Source organism: Panthera leo, chromosome B3 (genome assembly GCF_018350215.1).
Source record: "Panthera leo isolate Ple1 chromosome B3, P.leo_Ple1_pat1.1, whole genome shotgun sequence".
Taxonomy (NCBI): domain Eukaryota; kingdom Metazoa; phylum Chordata; class Mammalia; order Carnivora; family Felidae; genus Panthera; species Panthera leo.
The window spans coordinates 82,420,867-82,440,031 of record NC_056684.1 but is presented as its reverse complement, the minus strand read 5'-3'; the positions used below and the strand labels follow the sequence as shown (position 1 = coordinate 82,440,031).

At 37.9% G+C, this 19,165-nt stretch overlaps 1 protein-coding gene across 1 annotated transcript in view; it reads right to left on the bottom strand.

The window, feature by feature from the left end:
- The window catches only part of NPAS3 (neuronal PAS domain protein 3), an 867,685-nt gene that overhangs the window by 590,341 nt on the left and 258,179 nt on the right, over positions 1-19,165 (bottom strand). Inside the window, exon 3 of the mRNA XM_042942953.1 lies at positions 17,642-17,886. Coding sequence (XP_042798887.1) covers positions 17,642-17,886 — 245 coding nt within the window. The remainder of the gene's footprint in view (positions 1-17,641; positions 17,887-19,165) is intronic.

The window sequence follows — 19,165 nt, the reverse complement described above, 5'->3', positions numbered from 1 at the left end:
GTGGGTAGAATTCAGCTACCCACTGGGTAGCTAAATGTGGTAGTTTTCACACTAAATGTGAAAACTGCCAAGGGAAAAGTCATTTAATAAAATGAATCTAGAAGAAACTTATCTCTAATCATAGAGGCACCCACAGTTTGAGCCTCAAATTTTGCACAATTTTCATCAACAATTAAATTCCTGTTTTCAACCCCAAATATATGCATGAAGTTTGCTTCTTACTTCTCTGTTTCTTTTCTGCAGACTGATTTAGATAGGAATGCTAGAAAAAGATTCCAGAGGAAATATTTAGACAATTTAATTTCACTATCCACTCACCTCAAGAATACTCCTGTTTGCACGAAGTCTAATAAAACTAATTACTGATTTTTAAATAAGAATAGCCACCAGAAAAAAAACATTCTCTGGTAGAGTGGAGAAAAATGCAGACCAACCAAAAACAGGTTTTTAGAACTTTCAAAAACTCTTTTAACTCAAATATATCATGTTAGTGTTCTGCTATCACTAAGACTTCTTTTCCATTAGTGCCGTATCCAACACACCTTTGAATTTATAGCATATTTGTATCTGGTGACAAATTCTTTTACACATTAAAAATGCACGTTGCCAAGAAAAAAGGTCTTCATTAAAGAGTCTGAACAGGAATACAACAAAGGAGGCAAACTACCATAATTGTTTTCCATTCTATTTGGTAGCATGGAGTTAATATGCTTAGATGCAAATAACCTCAACTCTTGAGCGAAAGAGATTTCCAGTGAATGAATACCTTAAGTATGAAGACTGAATTTTCTTAAGACACTTTAGGGGAAAAAGGGTCACCCCCAAGTCCTTTCTACAACTGCTAATTCTATTATTCCTAATGGCACAAAGTATCAAAGGGTTAAAATAGGCATAAATCAACTTTATTGTCAATCACTACATACAGAAGAATAATTAACTCAGTATGTTTATTTATCTACTTTTGCTACTTGATTAAATGAATGATTGATGACAGGTTCCTTGTTTTCTTTTCTTCCTTTTTGTCAGTATAAATGATCAGTATGAAACTAAACGGTGACATTAAAATGAAATCATTAGCAACCTAAACTGCAAGGCGACCTAAAAGTGAGAGCTTCTGTCTCCTTCACTACTGAGAAATTGAATCGGATCCCTTCACACCACAAAGAGACTTATAACATAGTCACATGTACTTCTTAATCATTTAGGTGCTTTCCCCCCTGATTTCCACTGTGTCTGCTATGTCTATAATTATGCTAAAGGCCATTCATTGCTTTTAAGGTCATTTTAAATAAAGCTAATTTACAGCATTCTGAGTTCGTTGTTGGTGAAATTTATAAGCTATGTTACTGTTTGGCATTTGTCGTCCTACTAAAACTGATGGAAATATCAAGAAGTCCTTGAGGTAGACTTAGTCAAAATTAAAATATCAAATAAAGGATCAATGATCACTTAAGTAATTTGATTGGTCTAGGATTTGCCATAATTCGATAACATTTGAAAAGGTTATTAGTTCTAGTTCTCTGCAAATCAGGTGACTAACATTAGCAGCAGAGATCCATAGCATACCATCAATGTGGATATAAGGTTGCACGTGTGGAGTGTAAGTGGCACACAGGAAATGGGGAGTTTTCTTCAGCCCCTAAATCCACTGCCCAGTATGACGTGTCCTAGAGAGCAAAGTGAAATATTAAAATCTCCGAGACACCTGTACTGAACTATCTTTTTTGGACTGGCTGCTCTTATGAACACTACTTTAATCATTACCTAGAATGTTACCGATGTTTCACAGTTTTGCTCCGAACAAGATCGTGAAACATAGTACCTCATACGGACAGTTTAGATGGGGAGGAAAAAAGACAATGGAAAAAGAATACCAGAAGTAGAAGGTAGCAAAGAGGTGACTGTGGAAACAAGTTTGAGAACTCAGAATACAGTAACATATCAACTTTAATTAATCACACCAAGGGTGAGGCTTGCCAAAGACATAACTCAGAAGAGATGAACGCAGAAGACGACAAAGAGTTCAGCAGAGAGCTAATGAGAGCAGGGGATTATAAACCTGACACCGGGCAAGCAGTCCCACTGCTTCATAGGCTAATGTCATTGTGAAAAAACATGGAAAAAAAATTAGTGTGCTATGAAATGATAACCTCCAAATATGGTTTCATCTTACACATAGCTACAAGTGAAGAAGTGTTTGAGTGCAGACAGGTCACTTCTTACCCCACCAGAACATGCTCTGTGGTGGGGATGAGTTCCTCTGGCATTCACAAGCTTACTCCCCGAGTCCACTTTGGTCAAGTGAGTTAGCTAGGAATAGAATGAAGTCTAGTGGAAGGAACTGAATGTTTACTGCATGTTGAGTATGATTATTAAAAGCATACTAATTGTTTCTAGAGGAGTTTTACATGAATTGTGACATAAATTTATAGAATATTATTTTTAGTCTTTCTTGTTTTTTGTAAAGAGACTATTATGAATCGATCTGGGCCTCCTGAGCCACCTGTATAAATTATGGGCCAAACTAAATGACTCATTTGGTACAACGGCACAGTACACAAATCATCTACATTAACTTTAAGAAACCATCTCTCAACATCCTTTTTCTTACTTATGTATCTTTTGCACAGAGAGAGCAGGGGTAATTAAAAAGACTGCGCGTGCAGAAGGAAAAATGATCTCATCTCATGAAGTTTTATAAATATGAAATGTGATCATGGATTTATAATATCTCCTCATGTTTTTGTATCCAACTCATACCAGAAAATGCCTCTGTACACAATAATGACTGTTTCTCTGATCTTTGGAAAAGACCATGCATAAGTGTAAAAAATGATCATACATCTTCATAACTGCACATCAAAAAAAGTGTGGACTCTTTATGCCATTAAAGTAATACCTGGCCTGAGTAAACCAAAGGAATGTAGCATGGATAATTATGTTCCTATCAATATGTTCTGGAAATATACGACCATGAGACACGGGTCAAATTTATTTTTTATACTTCCATTTCGTTATTTTGAGGAAACTTAAAAATTGAAAACATGAATGTAAAATATCTATTTTGGGGAATCATCACTTGCTTTATTGAAAGAACTTAGTTTTTTGCAAAATAGGAACTGCCACAGAAATTCTCTACCTAAAGAAGTTCTCTAATATGAAAAAAAAAAGTGATTTTGTTAACTTGTAAAAGAACATGTTAGTAACCATTTGTCTGGGACTTGTCACTTCACAAAGGGCAGTACCCCTCCACTGGGGTCACATCTAAATAAATAATTTTAATTGTCACTGTAAATCCTTACTAAACTCAGGCAACATGTGAAAACACTTGAGTAAAAACTTGAAGTATGATGACACAGTTCACCTGAATAATTTTAAAAATAAACATTCATTAGTAGAGCAAAATAACCTCTTTTAGTAATATCCCATCATCATGATTAGTCCTTTCACATTAGTATATTTAAATGTTAAAATTTGAGGGGACAGCATAATACAGGTGGATTGCACTCTAACTGCATCAAAATACTCACAGTATAGTAATACATGCAACTCCACTACATTGACCATTTTTATACCTATATGGGATATGAAAAGATTGAATTTTTAAAAAAGAAAACAACACTACCAAAGATCCCAAGTCTCAAAATCAGAGGAAGTTGTTGATCTAGTCAATGAACGTTCTATGGTGGTCTATGCTCTGTAATCACCTTTCTTGAAGGAGTCTGTATTAATTTTATGTCATTTTTAATATAGGATTTCATATTTTAATAGATCAGTCTAATTCCCTCTTACGTAAATATCAAGTATATGACTGCATAAAAAATACAAGATGGGGATTCTATCAGACTTGATCTTCTGCTGTTAAGAGAAGTTTGAGGGTTCTTTCCCAGGAAACTGTAATTTATAAAAATTGTCTTAACTCCGTCACCAGAGTCAAAGCCAGACGAGTTCACCGCTGTGGAGTCTGGCAACCAGAGTGCAGAGGACACATCTGAGACTAAACCCAGTTTCACACCAGAAAAACTGCACAGCGGCTGTGATGGTAAACTACAGAGAATTAACACGCATTAATTTGGTGCTGGTTGCGTAAATGCTTCTGGCATTTCCTTCAGCACTTAAACTCATTTTCAGAGAATGGACTGCTGTAAAAGAATGCAGGCTCATTAAGAGTTTATTTCCTCAAAATGCTGAAGGATAGCAAGTTTCTTCTGTGAGAGATCAGAAAAACCACATTTATTTCCTTAGTGGGAGAAGAAAACACCCTAGAGCTTCTTGGTTTTGAGCAAGCATCACAGGGTTGGAAATGAAGGATTTCATCTTGCTGTCACACCCTCCCTTACCTCGTTTCAAGCCTGGCTGTGTGTTGTTTCCACAGAGTGAAATTTTAGAAGGAGCAGAAGCCAAATGCTTAAAATGAATGATCAACTTATGAGTCTTATGAATCTATTCTTCCATGCTGCTCTGCTTAAAAATAGCATCATAAATGCACATCTGCAAAGACCGTGCAACCCCCCTTTCCTGAATTGTACAAATTATTAGAGTCGTTGACAAAAGATTTTTTTTGTTTAGGGGTTGGTCTGGGCACTCTCTTTGGCAGACTGCCACTTTTCTAGCAGTAGAAATATTGCTTGTAGAAAGCCACATTGTACTGAACAGCTGTTCTGCTAAAACATTGAGCTAGCAACCCAAGAAATGACTGACTTCACATGTGAAGCAAAACTGTTCCCTCCCTTTGTGCTAATTTAAATGAAAGTACAAAACATTTTCTTCCATGCCGTCTAGTCTTCCCTCCCAATTATAGGCTTTAGGGGAATGTGTGAGAGCCAGGAGCCAAAGTAAACAATTGACACTCCCATCACTGTCCCAGTGGTATGCTTGAACTTTGGCCATTCTACTAAGAGGTTCCCAGGATGCAGCTTCTCATCTGATCTGACCCTTTCTATATTCATGCCTCAGATGCTGAGCGATTTTCTATTTACTATATACATTAGGATTGTGATGTTTAAAAACATACCTCATTCCAGCCTTCCTTCCATCTCTAGAAAATGCTAAGATATTAAAGAAAAGATACTAGAAGATCATATTTGACTAAGTTCTTGCTTTCTAAGTATGGTCTGTGATTCATGCTCTTGGTTGGTTGGAATTATGGTCAGCTAAGAGCAATATACATAGGCATTCATGGGTGGGTATTTGGGTATTGTTTAAAACACTCTTCTGTAAAGAAAAAGCTTCCTAAGCTTACTTGATATCTCAGCGACCACAATTCTCATTAAATGTCACCATGTTTACAGCTGTAACTGTATTTATGCATAACAGATTATCCAACACTTTGCTTTAACCTCTTTCAACACGATAATATCTCACCTTGTTTTGTGAGCATGTGCGTCACTCCTGCTAGATTATAAACTCCTAGAGGGTTCAGTTTTCCCCCCCGCTTTGCATTCCACACACAGCCTAATGAAACTTACAATGTAATAAGCACTCAAATACTTACAGCAGGAATTGGTGAGTATGGTGGAAGAGAAATAGGACGCATTCCTGATCTCTAATGACAACCAAAAAAAAATGTTACCCTAAAACCTAAGGATTTATAGAAGATTATAAAACCAACATTCTGAGGGAAGTATCCGTTATATCCATTGTTTCAATAAATCAGCCTTTCATTTAAGATACAACCTACTTTAAGAATGTTTTTGTCTTTTCAGCTCAATGAAATATATACATATTAAAAATTTACCTAATCAACTTTTAGATCTCATTATTTTAAGCACTAGCATAACACTAAGTTGCCTTAATAGCCCCCAAACCACCTGAGTATTTTACGAAACACTCTAAATTTCCTCTGCTTTGTTACAGGACACAAGGTGAAGACTTTGACAAGCTAGAATCACAAAATGTATTCAAAATAAATGCCACATGTTGATATCTCTTCTTCCTGATTAACATAATTTCAGAAATATAATCTCACCAAACAAAAAACGACAAAAGCACAAGTTACCTTTAACATGATAAAAGTCCTAAAAAGGAATCCAACCATGCCTTTGGTAGTTTCTGTGTAAACTTAAGCCTCACAATGAAATGTAGGCTTACTGCAGTGTAAGACCAGCTGAATTCTCAGGCCAAGCTATGCCATTTTCTAGGCAAACTGAGGCCAAAGAAATGTTACTCATTAACAGTCACAAAAATTTGTCCAACTACATTGCCCAAGAGCTTCCTATTAGAAGACTCTGAAGACACATTAAAATGACTGAGATGATCAGTTTCCATCGTATTCACACATTTTGCTGGTTCCATTGGCCTCTCTTACATGCAAAGTACCTTTACTATAGGTTGTCAGAACTCCCTAGAAGAGTTCCTTTCTCTAAGTTCTATAAACTTTTCCAGCAGATGTTTGTGGGGCAAAAAATGTAGTGAGTCACAACAAGAAGGCACAGTCTGATTGCTTGCTAGATGTACATCACACGACAGCACAGGCTGAACACCTTGATACAGATTTTTCTGCAACTTTGGGAGCTCAGGGTCCATAGGAAAGACAATGAAGGGCACGTTCGGTCAGGTGTCAACCAAGAAAACATCACTGAACCCCTTTACACAAGGTCCTGCGTACGCCCATAGTGAGGCTTACCTGCGTCTACATCCTCATTTTCTATCACAGCTCTCTAGAACATACGGCATTTTACACATTTTGTTATGTGATCTTCATGTCTCTTTTCAAAATAAAAATGATAGCAATTTTGCTTTTATGCTAAAATTCTTGTAAAAGCCTGGATACTATTCATCTATTTTTATTGAAGAAAGCCAATATTTTAAAGTATTTATATAAAAGCCAAACCGTGTACACAGTCTGTTTTCATCATCAGTGCCGATATTCGACACGGCCTTATTTCCCAAACTGTAAAATTATATTGGAGCGATGTGCTTTAATTACAAAACATTACTGAAAAATATATTTTTAAGTCTCTGTAGTGCTTTGGGAAGTGAGGACTATAATCTCCCAAATTTTCATTTCCTCCACTACTGTGAGTGGGGAGCACTTTGAGCACTCGCTCAACACCCAGTGATTGACAGTCTCAAGGGACAATGGCAGAAGACCACAGCAGTATTTCCCCATGATTGAGTTTTAGTACTTCAGTAACATGTTCACATTAGTAAGTGGGGAAAATTAAACTATACTATGCAGTGCAACCCTATTTTTCCACTTCATGTACACATGGTTTTGGAGGTAGTTATTTGTAGGCAGAATTGAACCTAATTCAGCTTTACCAATCTTACTCATTCTAATGTTCATAACATTGGATTTCTTATACACAAATCCCAAATTTCTTATTTCTAATGATCCCTGTAGCCAGATCATGCCTCAAGCCTTCATTTGAATCAGTAAAACACTTAACAAATTACGTAGGGAAATCAATCAGAACAATTATTTAACCGAACTGACCAGTTGTTTGATTAGGTAAGTCAAAATGGCTGAGCAACAGTCCCATGTAGACAAAGCTTTAATCATGTTTCTTTTTTAATAAGATCCTTCATCTATAGGAGACTCTGCATAGCCCCAGTTTGGATCGTTTACTACATTAAACTGAAAAAGCGAGCAAAAAAAAAAGCCAGGCTAAGCCAATGACTTAGCATGACTTTACACTTAGTTTTTCAGCAATGCACACTATACACAAAACAATATACATGCACGGAAACCCAGAAAACTGTTAACTATTACACCACTGGCTGGCATACAATTCAGTTATGCTGGCTATCATAGGAAGAAGATTATACGCGCACATATTAGCTCTGAAGATGACAAAAACAAATCCAAAAATGTTTCATAAAGCATGTTACCAGCATTCATTGTCATCAATACACTTTTCAAACAAATCCAAGTTTCAACACTTTACAATCAGCAGTACGCTGCTTACCACCATGGGTTCTACAAAAAGTACCTAGGTCCCTTCCAGTTCTAAAGCTCTTCAAAGGGCTTGGCAAACTACAGCATACAGGTCAGATCCAGCCTGCTACCTGTCTCTATACAGCCCATAAACTTAGAACTGAAAAGCATTTTAAATAATTAAAAAAAAAACAAACTCAAGATTTCATGATATGCCAAAATTAGAATTCAGCATTCACAAATAAAGTTTTATTGAAATACAGGTGTACTCAGTCAGTTACGGACGGCCTGTGGCTGCCCTTGCACTCTAACAGTGGACTGGAGTAGCTGCAGCAGAGACCTCATGGCCCATAGAGGCTAAATTATTTACTATCTGGTCTGTCACAGAAAAAGCTTGCTGACCCCTGTCCTAGAGTCCGTTAACTAGTTTTTGTCTTGGCTTTCTAACTTCCCCTTTTGGACGATCGTTGAGCAGTGTGTGAAGACTAGACAGTGTTAACACTCATAATAACTTTCACTGAAGAAAGGAGTGAGAAAAACCAGAGCGTAAAACTTGCTCATGTGACTCCTTATTGATGGGAATCGGTCATTTATAAACTTTTTAAGCAAACTGTGTAAATGGTTCAATCAATTTTCTTTCTTCCATATCCTGATTGATATTGTAGTTGTCGGTTAATCACATTTCTTAAACAAGACAACCATTAATGAAGCCCTGGAGAAGGGTGAGCCTGTGAGAACTCAACAGTGACCAGTTGAAGAGGCAGGAAACTGGGAGAGAACAAGTTTCCATTTGGGTAGAGTTTTGGTTTTCTTACATTTCTGTCATTAGAGTAAATTATGGTGCATTTCTAAAAAAAATAATCTTTTTATTTTGGAATTATTTTAGATTTATAGAATAGCTGCAAAGTGAGTGCAGAGAGTTCCAATACACCCTCACACAGTCTCCCTTAATTTTAGCATTTAATGCCTTATTAAGGATTTGTTTCCATTCAACTATAACACCTTTGCCTTTGGATGGCCTCAAAATGTTTTGTGAATTGCAATGTAATAGCATTTGATCTAAAAAGCGCTGGTCTCAACACATGGGCCATATATGTGCATATATGTTCATGTATAATGGGGAAAGAGGATATCGAAGGACAGCTGCTAACATGTGCTGAACTGAGAAAGATATGCTCTTTATTATGGAAGAAGATGCACTGAATTGGAATTCCAGGGGTCCAAATCCTAGCGCCAAGTTTGTTACTGACTTTGTTTATATCACTAACGTTCTCTATCATTTTTCTCAACACAAGTGTAGGAGGATTGAAACAGATGATCTGTATGATCTTTAAACCCCAAATTCTTTTGGCCTTCTCCTGCCCAGCCTCTGACATTCACTGACATATTATGGACCCAGAAAGGATGCGAAAAGCAGCAGTCAATCAGTATTCAAAGCCACATTAGTTTTACAGGTGGAGGTCACCACATGTTTATTAAGGCACAGCCAAGAGTTATGCACAGTATCTAGAAAGCTGTTTCTGAAAATTAAAGCCACAGTACAATTTCAATCATATAAAGCAGTCAGAGGTGACTCCTTCTTTGCTATACCCATGAAATATTGGTATCTGCAGAGTACTGAAACTTATATTGTGCTTTGCAAGAGGTGATAGGCTAACAAAAACATGTTAGGGAAGCCCAGCCCTAAAAACAGGGCACATACACTTCCAAATCCCAAATAACTAAGTACAATGTAGTATAAGGCAATGCCATGAGTTAAATATCACATTACCAAGAACCAGTAGACTTCTTAAAATAAGCTGAATGTGATATGGAATCTAAGTATGTCCCCTACAATTCTGTTAAGAGTAAAAAGCAAATAAAAAATATATCAAGTCTTAGATTTGTATTTTACCCATATCATATATTTGGCGCTTGGCTTATTTAATTTAAAACTTCATTGTGCGCTGCACTATTGTCCTCTTTTTTATTTATAATGATTGCATGTATGCAAATCTTCATACTCAACAGACAAAATCTTTTAAGAGAAGGAACTATGTCATACCTTTTTGAACCCAAGACACCAGGGAGACATGATACCTCCATGTAAAGGAAAATAAAGTAAAAGAGAAGGAAGGGGACGCCTGGGTGGCTCAGTCGGTTAAGTGTTTGACTCTGGATTTCAGCTCAGGTCATGTTCTCACAGTTTTTGAGTTCGAGCCATGCATCAAGTCCTGCATCAGGCTCTGCGCTAACAGTATGGAGCCTGCTTGGCATTCTTTCTCTCCTCCTCTCTCTGCCCCTCCCCAGCTTAAGTGTGCACTCTCTTTCTCTCTCTCAAAGTAAATAAATTTAAAGAGAGAGACAGACAGAGACAGAGACAGAGACAGAGAGGGAGGGAGGGAGAAGGAAAACAGAAATACTAGCAGAACACGAAGAGTTAGAACATGTGGCTTTTGAAATTATTAATAAACAGCTTCAAAAAACCCTGACTCTCAGGAGAGTCTAATTTAAGACAATAATTACTAAATCCTTTCTCAGAAATTGGGGTTTGGGATTAGACAGTCAGTAATCATCCAGACCAGAAAATTCACAAAAAGGAAATTCAAATGAGAAACTGAGGTCTAGAGAGGCCTTTGTAACCCAGGTCACGTGGTTTGTTTAGTTTTATTTATTTCTCAATAAATGGTAAATACCTCCAAGGACAGGACTCTGCCTTACACCTTCTCTATTATATGCCCCCACATTACCAGCAAAGGAGTCAGAGGACTTACCAAGAGAAAGTACTCAGATACTGGTCGAATGAACTTGAATTTATATACCTAAGACATGGGTTTCTTAAGAATATTGTTTTTAAGTGTCAATTCCTCAGCTTGTACATTACACGAGAGAAACAAGTTGGCAGGGGAAGGCAGCTGATCCCAGGCAAGGGGTACCAACCTCCTAGCTCCTACTGTATCCACTGTATTTCCCCCCTTGGTTTCACGCTATTCCCATCATTCTCCCTCCATTTTTCTTCCTTTCAGTCTTTTCTTTCTTCACTCTTTTCTTTCTTCATCCTAGCTTATGACTTAGACCCACCCACATTTTCCATCAGCATTATTCTGCTCACTAATAGCAATATCAAGATATGACTTGGTACTATATAATTTAATTTAAACACATGGTTGTGGCACCTGGGTGGCTCAGTTGGTTCAGTGTCCAACTCTGGATTTCAGCTCAGGTCATGCTCTCACTGTCATGGGATAGAGCCCCACATGGGGCTCTGTGCTGCCAGGGCAGAGCCTGCTTGGGATTCTGTCTCTCCCTCTCTCTCTGCCTCTCCCCTGCTTATATGATTTCTCTCCCTCTCTCAAAAACAAATAAACAAAAATTTAAAAATAAAAACTCGGTTAAATACGTACTTTCCTGGGTACTGTAAATGGAGATAAAGACATGTATAAAACCCAGACTGTTCCCTCAAGTAGCTCACAGTCTGCATAGAGAGACAAGGATCATAAGAAAAGGATTATGAATGGATACTAAAGCAAGAGAAGACTGTCACAGTAACCTATTAGGAACAAATGACTACTGTTCTGGGGAAGGAGAGAAGATTTACCTAACAAAGTGACAGGTGAGCTGCGTTTTCAAAGGTGAACAAGAGTTCAGTAAAACGACAAGAAGGAAAAGGGCATTCTGGTTAGATGATAGGATGTACAAAGGCACAAACGTATGGTCTGAGGTATTCGGTACTGCTGGGGAAAAAGATGACGACGGCATATAGAGGGGCAGACCGCCGAATCCCGATGCGGGATGCAGAAGTACACGTACACTCTTTTAGCCACATTTCCAGAGGTGTCTGCCAAAACATTCTGTAAAAGAGGTGTTATGTTTTGGCTCATCCCTCTGACACCTTTGCCATCACCATGACAAGAACCTCTCCCAAGTCTCTGCTGTCCCCTGACAGGGGGCAGACCAGAGCTGAACCCTGAGCACAGGCAGAGCTGTGGCACGAAGTAAACCACCCGGCTAAGCTCAGCCTAAATCTGCCAACCTCCAGAATGAACCACAGCAACAAGAGGAATAAAAGCTTTGTGGCGTGCCACTGTGACATTCGGACTGCTTGTTGCCCTGGCGATGACGGACTAGGACGCCTGAGTATGCACACATTCTCAGTCATCACTCTCACAAAGAGGCTTCTGCGGAATCAGTGTTTGGAGTGGAGGGTAATTCTGGATGCCCAACAGTGCCAGGTGCACTGAAGGTAATGGTGACTGAACTCTGACAGTGGCACATGTGAAGAAACCATTAGTGCTTTTGCATGCTTCATTCTGAAGGTGGACCAGAGTCCCCCTCCGCAGATAGCAAAGCTTCTCCTGAAAGAAATAGGAATCTGCACAAAATTATTGTCTCAGAGACTTCCTCTGCCATCATTAAGCCCTCATTTGTCAGAAAGCCCTTCACGCCCAGTTTCAGAGATGAGAATCCTAGGAAAGCATGGAGATATAAACAATGCCTGTCCTATGATGATGAAAATACAGTAAAAGCTTAGTTCTTAAATGAACTTCCTTCAGAAGTATTCCCTCCACTAGAAAGGAGAGCAGTATGTAATGAAAAAGTTCCCAGAAGCATACCTAAGAAAAGGCAATTATATCACATCATACTGCCATGTACTAGTAAAACCTGGCACTTGCTACCAAAATAAACAAGAGTGAACACTGGCAGCTCAGCTTTTGGTTGGCCCCTTTGGACTGAGGTGACTGAAACTCGAGACTAAAGCAGGGAGACGGGCCCCCAGTCTACTGAAGGTGGTGGAGGCGAGAACAGGAACCACACAAGAAGCAAGTCTCTATCTTGTCTCCTGCTCTCCTACCCCTACTGGAAGCTTCTGTTCAGAACCTAAGGGTTCAGTCTGGGCACTACCATTTTCCTGTGTAATAATAAAGAGCACCACAGGCTGATGTACATGCTATACCCTGATTCTAAGAAATCGCATTTCACATTTTTTTTCAATAATGAGGAATAGGACACTTGCCCCCGAGTATGAATGTCAGTTGGTCGAAGTACACGTGTCCGTACACAGTAAAATGCCTGAACAGGAACTAGAAGACCTTTGGGAGCTGCTTAGACCAAGAAGAACAATCACTCAGTCTTGGATTCTCTACCTTCTATGGAAACAGACAGCATTTTAGAAAAATAGTTCTAAGTTTTGGGAACAACCAGTATTGTAGTAGTTCAGAGTTACTCTGAAGGATGTCACAGACTCAGCGGCTACACATGGCTGTTTCAAACCGAACCCTTAAACATGATTGCAAAAGTAACAGTCTGGTCTCTGGCTAAGGATAGATCACGTATTCCTTAAATAAGGACCTGCAGGCCTCTCCTCTCAGAAATATCCACCACTTAATTCACAGTAAGGGCCCGAAATAGTGAAGAAAATATGAAATATGAAAATTACTATGAAATAGTAATATATGAAATTTAGTATGAAATTTATAGTAAATATGAACTTTACTATAAAAATAGTAAAGTTCTTCCGTAACGTGTTCAGTCAATTTCAATCACCAGTTGTCTTGCAGTATTTTTCAACCATTTCCTTCCGAAAGCTAAAAATGTCTTCTATTTTACATATTTGAGCATTGTCGCCTGTCACACACATACACAAATTGTTGTTTAAAAGCGGCCATGTTCAAATTGAAGTAAGACTTATGCTTACAGTGGTAAATATTCCTGGATTAATAGAGTTGTAGCAGACACACACCGAAAATTGACTGAAGTCTGTGATATTAAAAAGACAGAAAATTTATCTAGTTTTAGCAAATGTCAAATCACCAGCTATTGCTTTTAAGATTAATAAAAGATGTAATGGTTTCTAGATAGCCTCTAAATAGAGATTACTATGAATGGAGAGGTGATTTACCAACAGTCACCACAATGAGATTTCTTTAAAGGTTACAATCATCAGTTATTTAGCTGAAACACTGCTGAGAATGCCTGGTCATTTCTTGAATAATGCATAATGTTCATTGTAGATTTGATCTGTATTATAACAATACAGATATTTCTAAAATCATGGAAAAAACTATCTGTTACCTTCCAATTGCTTAACATATCATTTCCATGAAGTAATTGACTCGGGACATATTACACACTGTCACCTGAGTGTTCTTTCTGCAAGCATAACTTGTAATAATCTATACAGAATGGGCATCACAAAACAAACTCATCAACCTTTATAGACATTTAAGAAAAGATGTGATGAATACAGGACAGAGTGAAGGACCTTTCTGAAGCAGTAAATTAAAATGATTAAATTTCTATATAGTTGTGTGGGACAAATTTAAATTTAAGCTTTGAAATTTAATTATTAACATGAACAACTCATCACATTAAAAAAAAAAAAAAAAAAAAAAAAAAAGCATTGCCTGCATCGTGTAAGTACTTTTCATATAAATTTCCAAACGCCTTTAGGTTTATTCAAGAGACTGCTTGGAGAAGCACAAAGTCTAATGTCTATCGTTTTATTGTTGGATTATGAACTGCACTTCACATGATGCTGCAGGCTATTTATATAAGCTTGTTTATCCACATGAACTTCTTCAAGGGCACAACACAGAAGACCTTAATAAATTAAAATGAATTTCTTTTGATGTTGTTTCATGAATGTTTGATCAGAATGAGGAACAGGTTTGCATTAAAGAATGAGAGTAGAGCAATAAAGTATACACATACTGTACAGCAGAACCAATTCACAGAAAGTGTCCACTGCATTCCTAGCAACTTTTGAGAGCCAGAGTCAACTGGATAGAGTCACTATGCTTCACACCTTCACTATCATCAGTTTACTGATAGTGGGAGTACACATGTACCGAATTGGATGTTCTGCCATTATCTGGATGGAATTCTCAAAATAATAAAATCTCTTATCTCCTTCCAGACTCTTAAATATCCACCCTAACCTCCCCATTTTTCTCCTTGACATCAGTATGTCCTTTCATAGACTGAAATGCCCACGAGAGCAGAGACCATATTTTATTGTTTTTTATCCATCTTGATCATGAGTAGTTTAGAGTTTGACTGACTGAAGTCCATAAAGTAAAAATGAATGATCAGTCACAGTCAGAAGCTGAGAGAATTCTCACCTGGCATGCTTGATAAAGGGGATGCAAATCAAATAAAATTTCTAGAAACGATATGATGTGATAGAGCACTAGACAGAAAGGTGAAACAATGGAATCTAGCTTAAGATCTGCTAATACTTAACTGTAAACTGTTTCTGTAACATTTCCCTGGTCTACATATGAGGGCATGGTTTTACATGAGCTGTAATCTTGCATCTCTACAAGGTCATGATTCCAAAAGTAAGCAAGGGGAGGGTGCCTGGGTGGCTCAGTCAGTTAGGCTCCAACTTCCTCTCAGGTCATGATCTTGTGGTCCGTGAGTTTGTGCCCCATATGGAGTTCTGTGCTGACAACGTGGAGCCTGGAGTCTGCTTCAGATTCTGTGCCTCCCTCTCTCTCTGCCCCTCCCCCACTTGAGCTTGGTCTCTCTCTCTCTCTCTCTGTCTCAAAAATAAACATTAAAATTTAAAAACATAAAATAAAATAAAAGTAAGCAAGGTTATCACATTGCAGAATAATGGACAAACCATGGAACCACTTTTTACTTTGGTAACCACCACTACCAAGGCAGCCTATAAACTGCCAGCTCCTTTAAAAAAGAGAAAAATGGAGGTGTGCCTGGATGGCTCAGTTGGTTAAGTAACCAATTCTTCATTTCAGCTCAGGTTATGATCTCACAGCTCCTGAGTTCGAGCTTGACATTGGGCTCTGCGCCAGCAGTGTGAAGCCTTCTTGCGATTCTCTCCCTCTCTCTCTCTCTCTCTCCCTCTCTCTCTCTCTCTCTCTCTCTCCTCCCCATCCCTCCCTCCCCCCCCTTCTCCCACTCAGTAGCTCTCTAGTTCTCTTTCAAAATAAATAAATAAGTGGTAATAAAAAGATAACTGTGCTAAACAACCTCATACAAGTTCAGTCCCTTAATCAGTCCATTTCAAAGTGAAGAATAAGGACGTATTTTGTACATTCTGTGACTTCTACCCTGTTGCACCTACCCTTTCATCTTATATGATTTGGAATAAACATGAAAGCAGTCTAATGAACAAACTCTTATGGATACAGTATATTTACTAAGATTACATTCACATCTTCAGCTTGGGAAAATTTGCCACAACTTTAGCATCTGGAACACAGATTGATATATTACCAAGCTGACATCTACATTTTTAAGAGGAGAAGGGCTGAAAAGGGACAGCATGAATGTGCCTTAGTTTGTCCATACTGTGCTATGTTACACTGACATCCAGCCCTTGACAGCTAACTCTGTTCTATGTTCTCAGCTTCTGAATGCCATTCTTACACTCTAGAGAGATAATCTGTGAACTATGGCTTGTGGGCCAAATCTGGGGGCAGCTGCCTATTTTGTTACGCATTGTTTTATTAGAGCACAGCCACACCCTGCTGTTTACAGATTGTCTATGGCTGAGTTCGTGCTACTGTGGCACAGTTCAGAGCCCCTCAAAGCCTAAGCCTGTATATTTCCTATATAGTCATTACAGAAAATATTTGCCCTGCTCTAGAGGAAAATAGCATCTAGAATTTAAATTCTGATTTTCCTTCTCTCGTAAGCGTAAGAAACATTGCAAGTACCAATGGCAGAGATATAACCAGATTTACACATGCATGGATACACATATGATGACACTTCTAAGCACACAATTGTAAATAGTCATTGCTTTGGATCCTTCATTTTAATCTGTATCCTCTGTATCCTCTAAGAGGTCAGGGCTCCCTATTAGAACCCTTTCAATTCCTATAAAATTCCTACAAAAGCCATGAGCACAGGGACTTCAAAGGTCACTGTCAAGGTGTCATCACTTAACAAAAGAACCTAATTCCTCTCCCAGAGTTGCCCACAATTTTCCCAATTATCCAGCTTATGCCCACCAAGGGTCTAGAGACAAGGTTAGAGCACAAGAAACTAGCAGATCCCTTAAGTCCTAAGCCTTGAATAACACATCGTTTAAGACAGAGAATCAATGGCCAATATCACATATACATCAATAAAGATACGCATGCATATTCACATGCTAAACATGCTATAAATTACTAGAAATTTCACTAACACGTAAGAAATACCTCTCTTGCATATCAGAATGAAGAAGGCCTAAAATCTTTCATTAGTGAGTTTTAAGAGTGACTGCACCAAGGATCGGGAGGACAAACATAGGTTTAGATTTACAAATCTTGGGCATTATGTATGGCAACTTGAAACATTAACATGAATTATTTGTTTTATTAGTCAATAAAGTCATTACTCAAAATGCCTACTACAGTTGGGCTCAGCTTCCTTCCTTTCTTTGGTTACTAAAGACAGAAGATATTAGTTCCACCCTTTAACAAATATTCTTGTACTCCACCCATCAGTAATAATTTGCATGAATTAGCATAACACAAATTGAACCCAAGAAGCATTTTAATGTAAGTCATTTCATTCTCCTTTCTCTGAAGCCTTGCATCAAGTGATAGAATATTTAGGCTGACAGACGTTTTGAAAATAAAAAAGAAATAGAAGAGGTTTATTTCACCTTCACATGGTGTCTTTCTCATGCAGAGTTCAGATTTCCACATTTGTATCCCTTTAAAGGATTTGATAGCAGGAAAAGAAGAAAGGATGATGGTAAACATTTCATCTTAGAGACACCTATCGACCACCATATTCCAGAACAAACAGGGGCTTAAAACTTACCTTTTACTGATGTGTTAGGTGGAGGGCCTTCCATTCGCAAGTTCCACGGAGGGTCCCCTTGGTTAGCAAAGTCCCTCATTTTCAGATAGCTAATTGTAAGTCGAATGATGGATGCCTTGTCAAGCTGGCTAGTGATGGCTGCAGGAAGAGGCAACAACTTGGCCAATTCATAGAACTCAAAATTTTCTTTTCCCCGGCGGGAGCGAGCAGCATCTCGGGATTTCTCCTTTCTCAATGCTTGTAAACTGAAATCAAAGGAGTGAAAAAGTGTCATTTAAAACGTGTGGTTCTGACATCAGGTAGAAATTGTTTCCTTTTCATTTCCTTCTTCCCCCAGCAAAAATCTACCAAAATCTTCTTTCAAATCCAAGGGCCATAATAAAATGATTTCTAGACAATGTTCACTAAAACCAAAAATTCTACCTCTGGATTTAAACTTACATGCGGTAATAACAACAAATAAACTTACAGGCAGTAATAACAATAGCTTGCTTGTTAGGTTTTTCCCTTTAATTGGCCATGCATTGAGATACATTCTTTGTTTCTAAGACATAAGATTTACAGGTAATACTTGGTGTTATCAGCTATAAGCAGCAGAAAAGATGAGGCTAGTATTCATATATTTATTCTCAGGCTAATGATTTTGTTCATTTAATTGTTATCACTGTGAGATTTTAAGGCACCAAAAGCACCTTTACTTCAATTATCATCATGGGGAACAAAGGGTAAACATCAACATTTTATTTGTTGATTCTATGAAGTGTGTTTATGTGCCTCTAGCCCTCAATAAGGATCATGATCTTAAGTCAGATAAACATCACACTGAAAATGAAGATTTCAATATACTTATAAATATGTTGATAATTGGTTGATAAGAGAAAACTTTAATTCTTTATGAATGACTGCACATTAGTAGATGGATAGATTCTCTAAGATACTAGAGAATAAAATGCATCGCCTGGAGAAGTCAAACTTTAAGATAATATAAATTTAATGTTGAAAGATAAAGCCCTGTATGGGTTATTAAAATTTATAAACATTATAGACATATTACTTCACAGAAAAGGCAACAGGTGGGATCCAGCATTTTCCTTTAACTATTCATGTGCATTTCTGTTTGAAGTTTGCTCACATTGCTGAGGGCAGAATCTGGCACAACTGAAGTTGTGTTTGAGCATCTGACAGAATTCCACCTGTTCTGAATGGCTCTGTTTTGTGTCTGACAAGAAATAAAATCAAAATAAGACCCTGATGATAAGTAATTGGGCAATATTTACAGTATCAAGGTACTATTAAAATCATTTGTAAGTATCCATTTCATTGAACTCCAAAGGCATTTTAAATCTTTGAACCTAGCTTTCTGGTTTCCCATTATAAAATAACCAGAAAGAGAGAAACAAGCAAGGAAGCAAGACGAGAGCAATCGATCAAAATGAGTTCAGCAGTGTAACTCTGATATCCATTAGTATAATATGGACAAGAACATTTCATATTACATTATAGCGTACCTGATGGTGTTCGTGG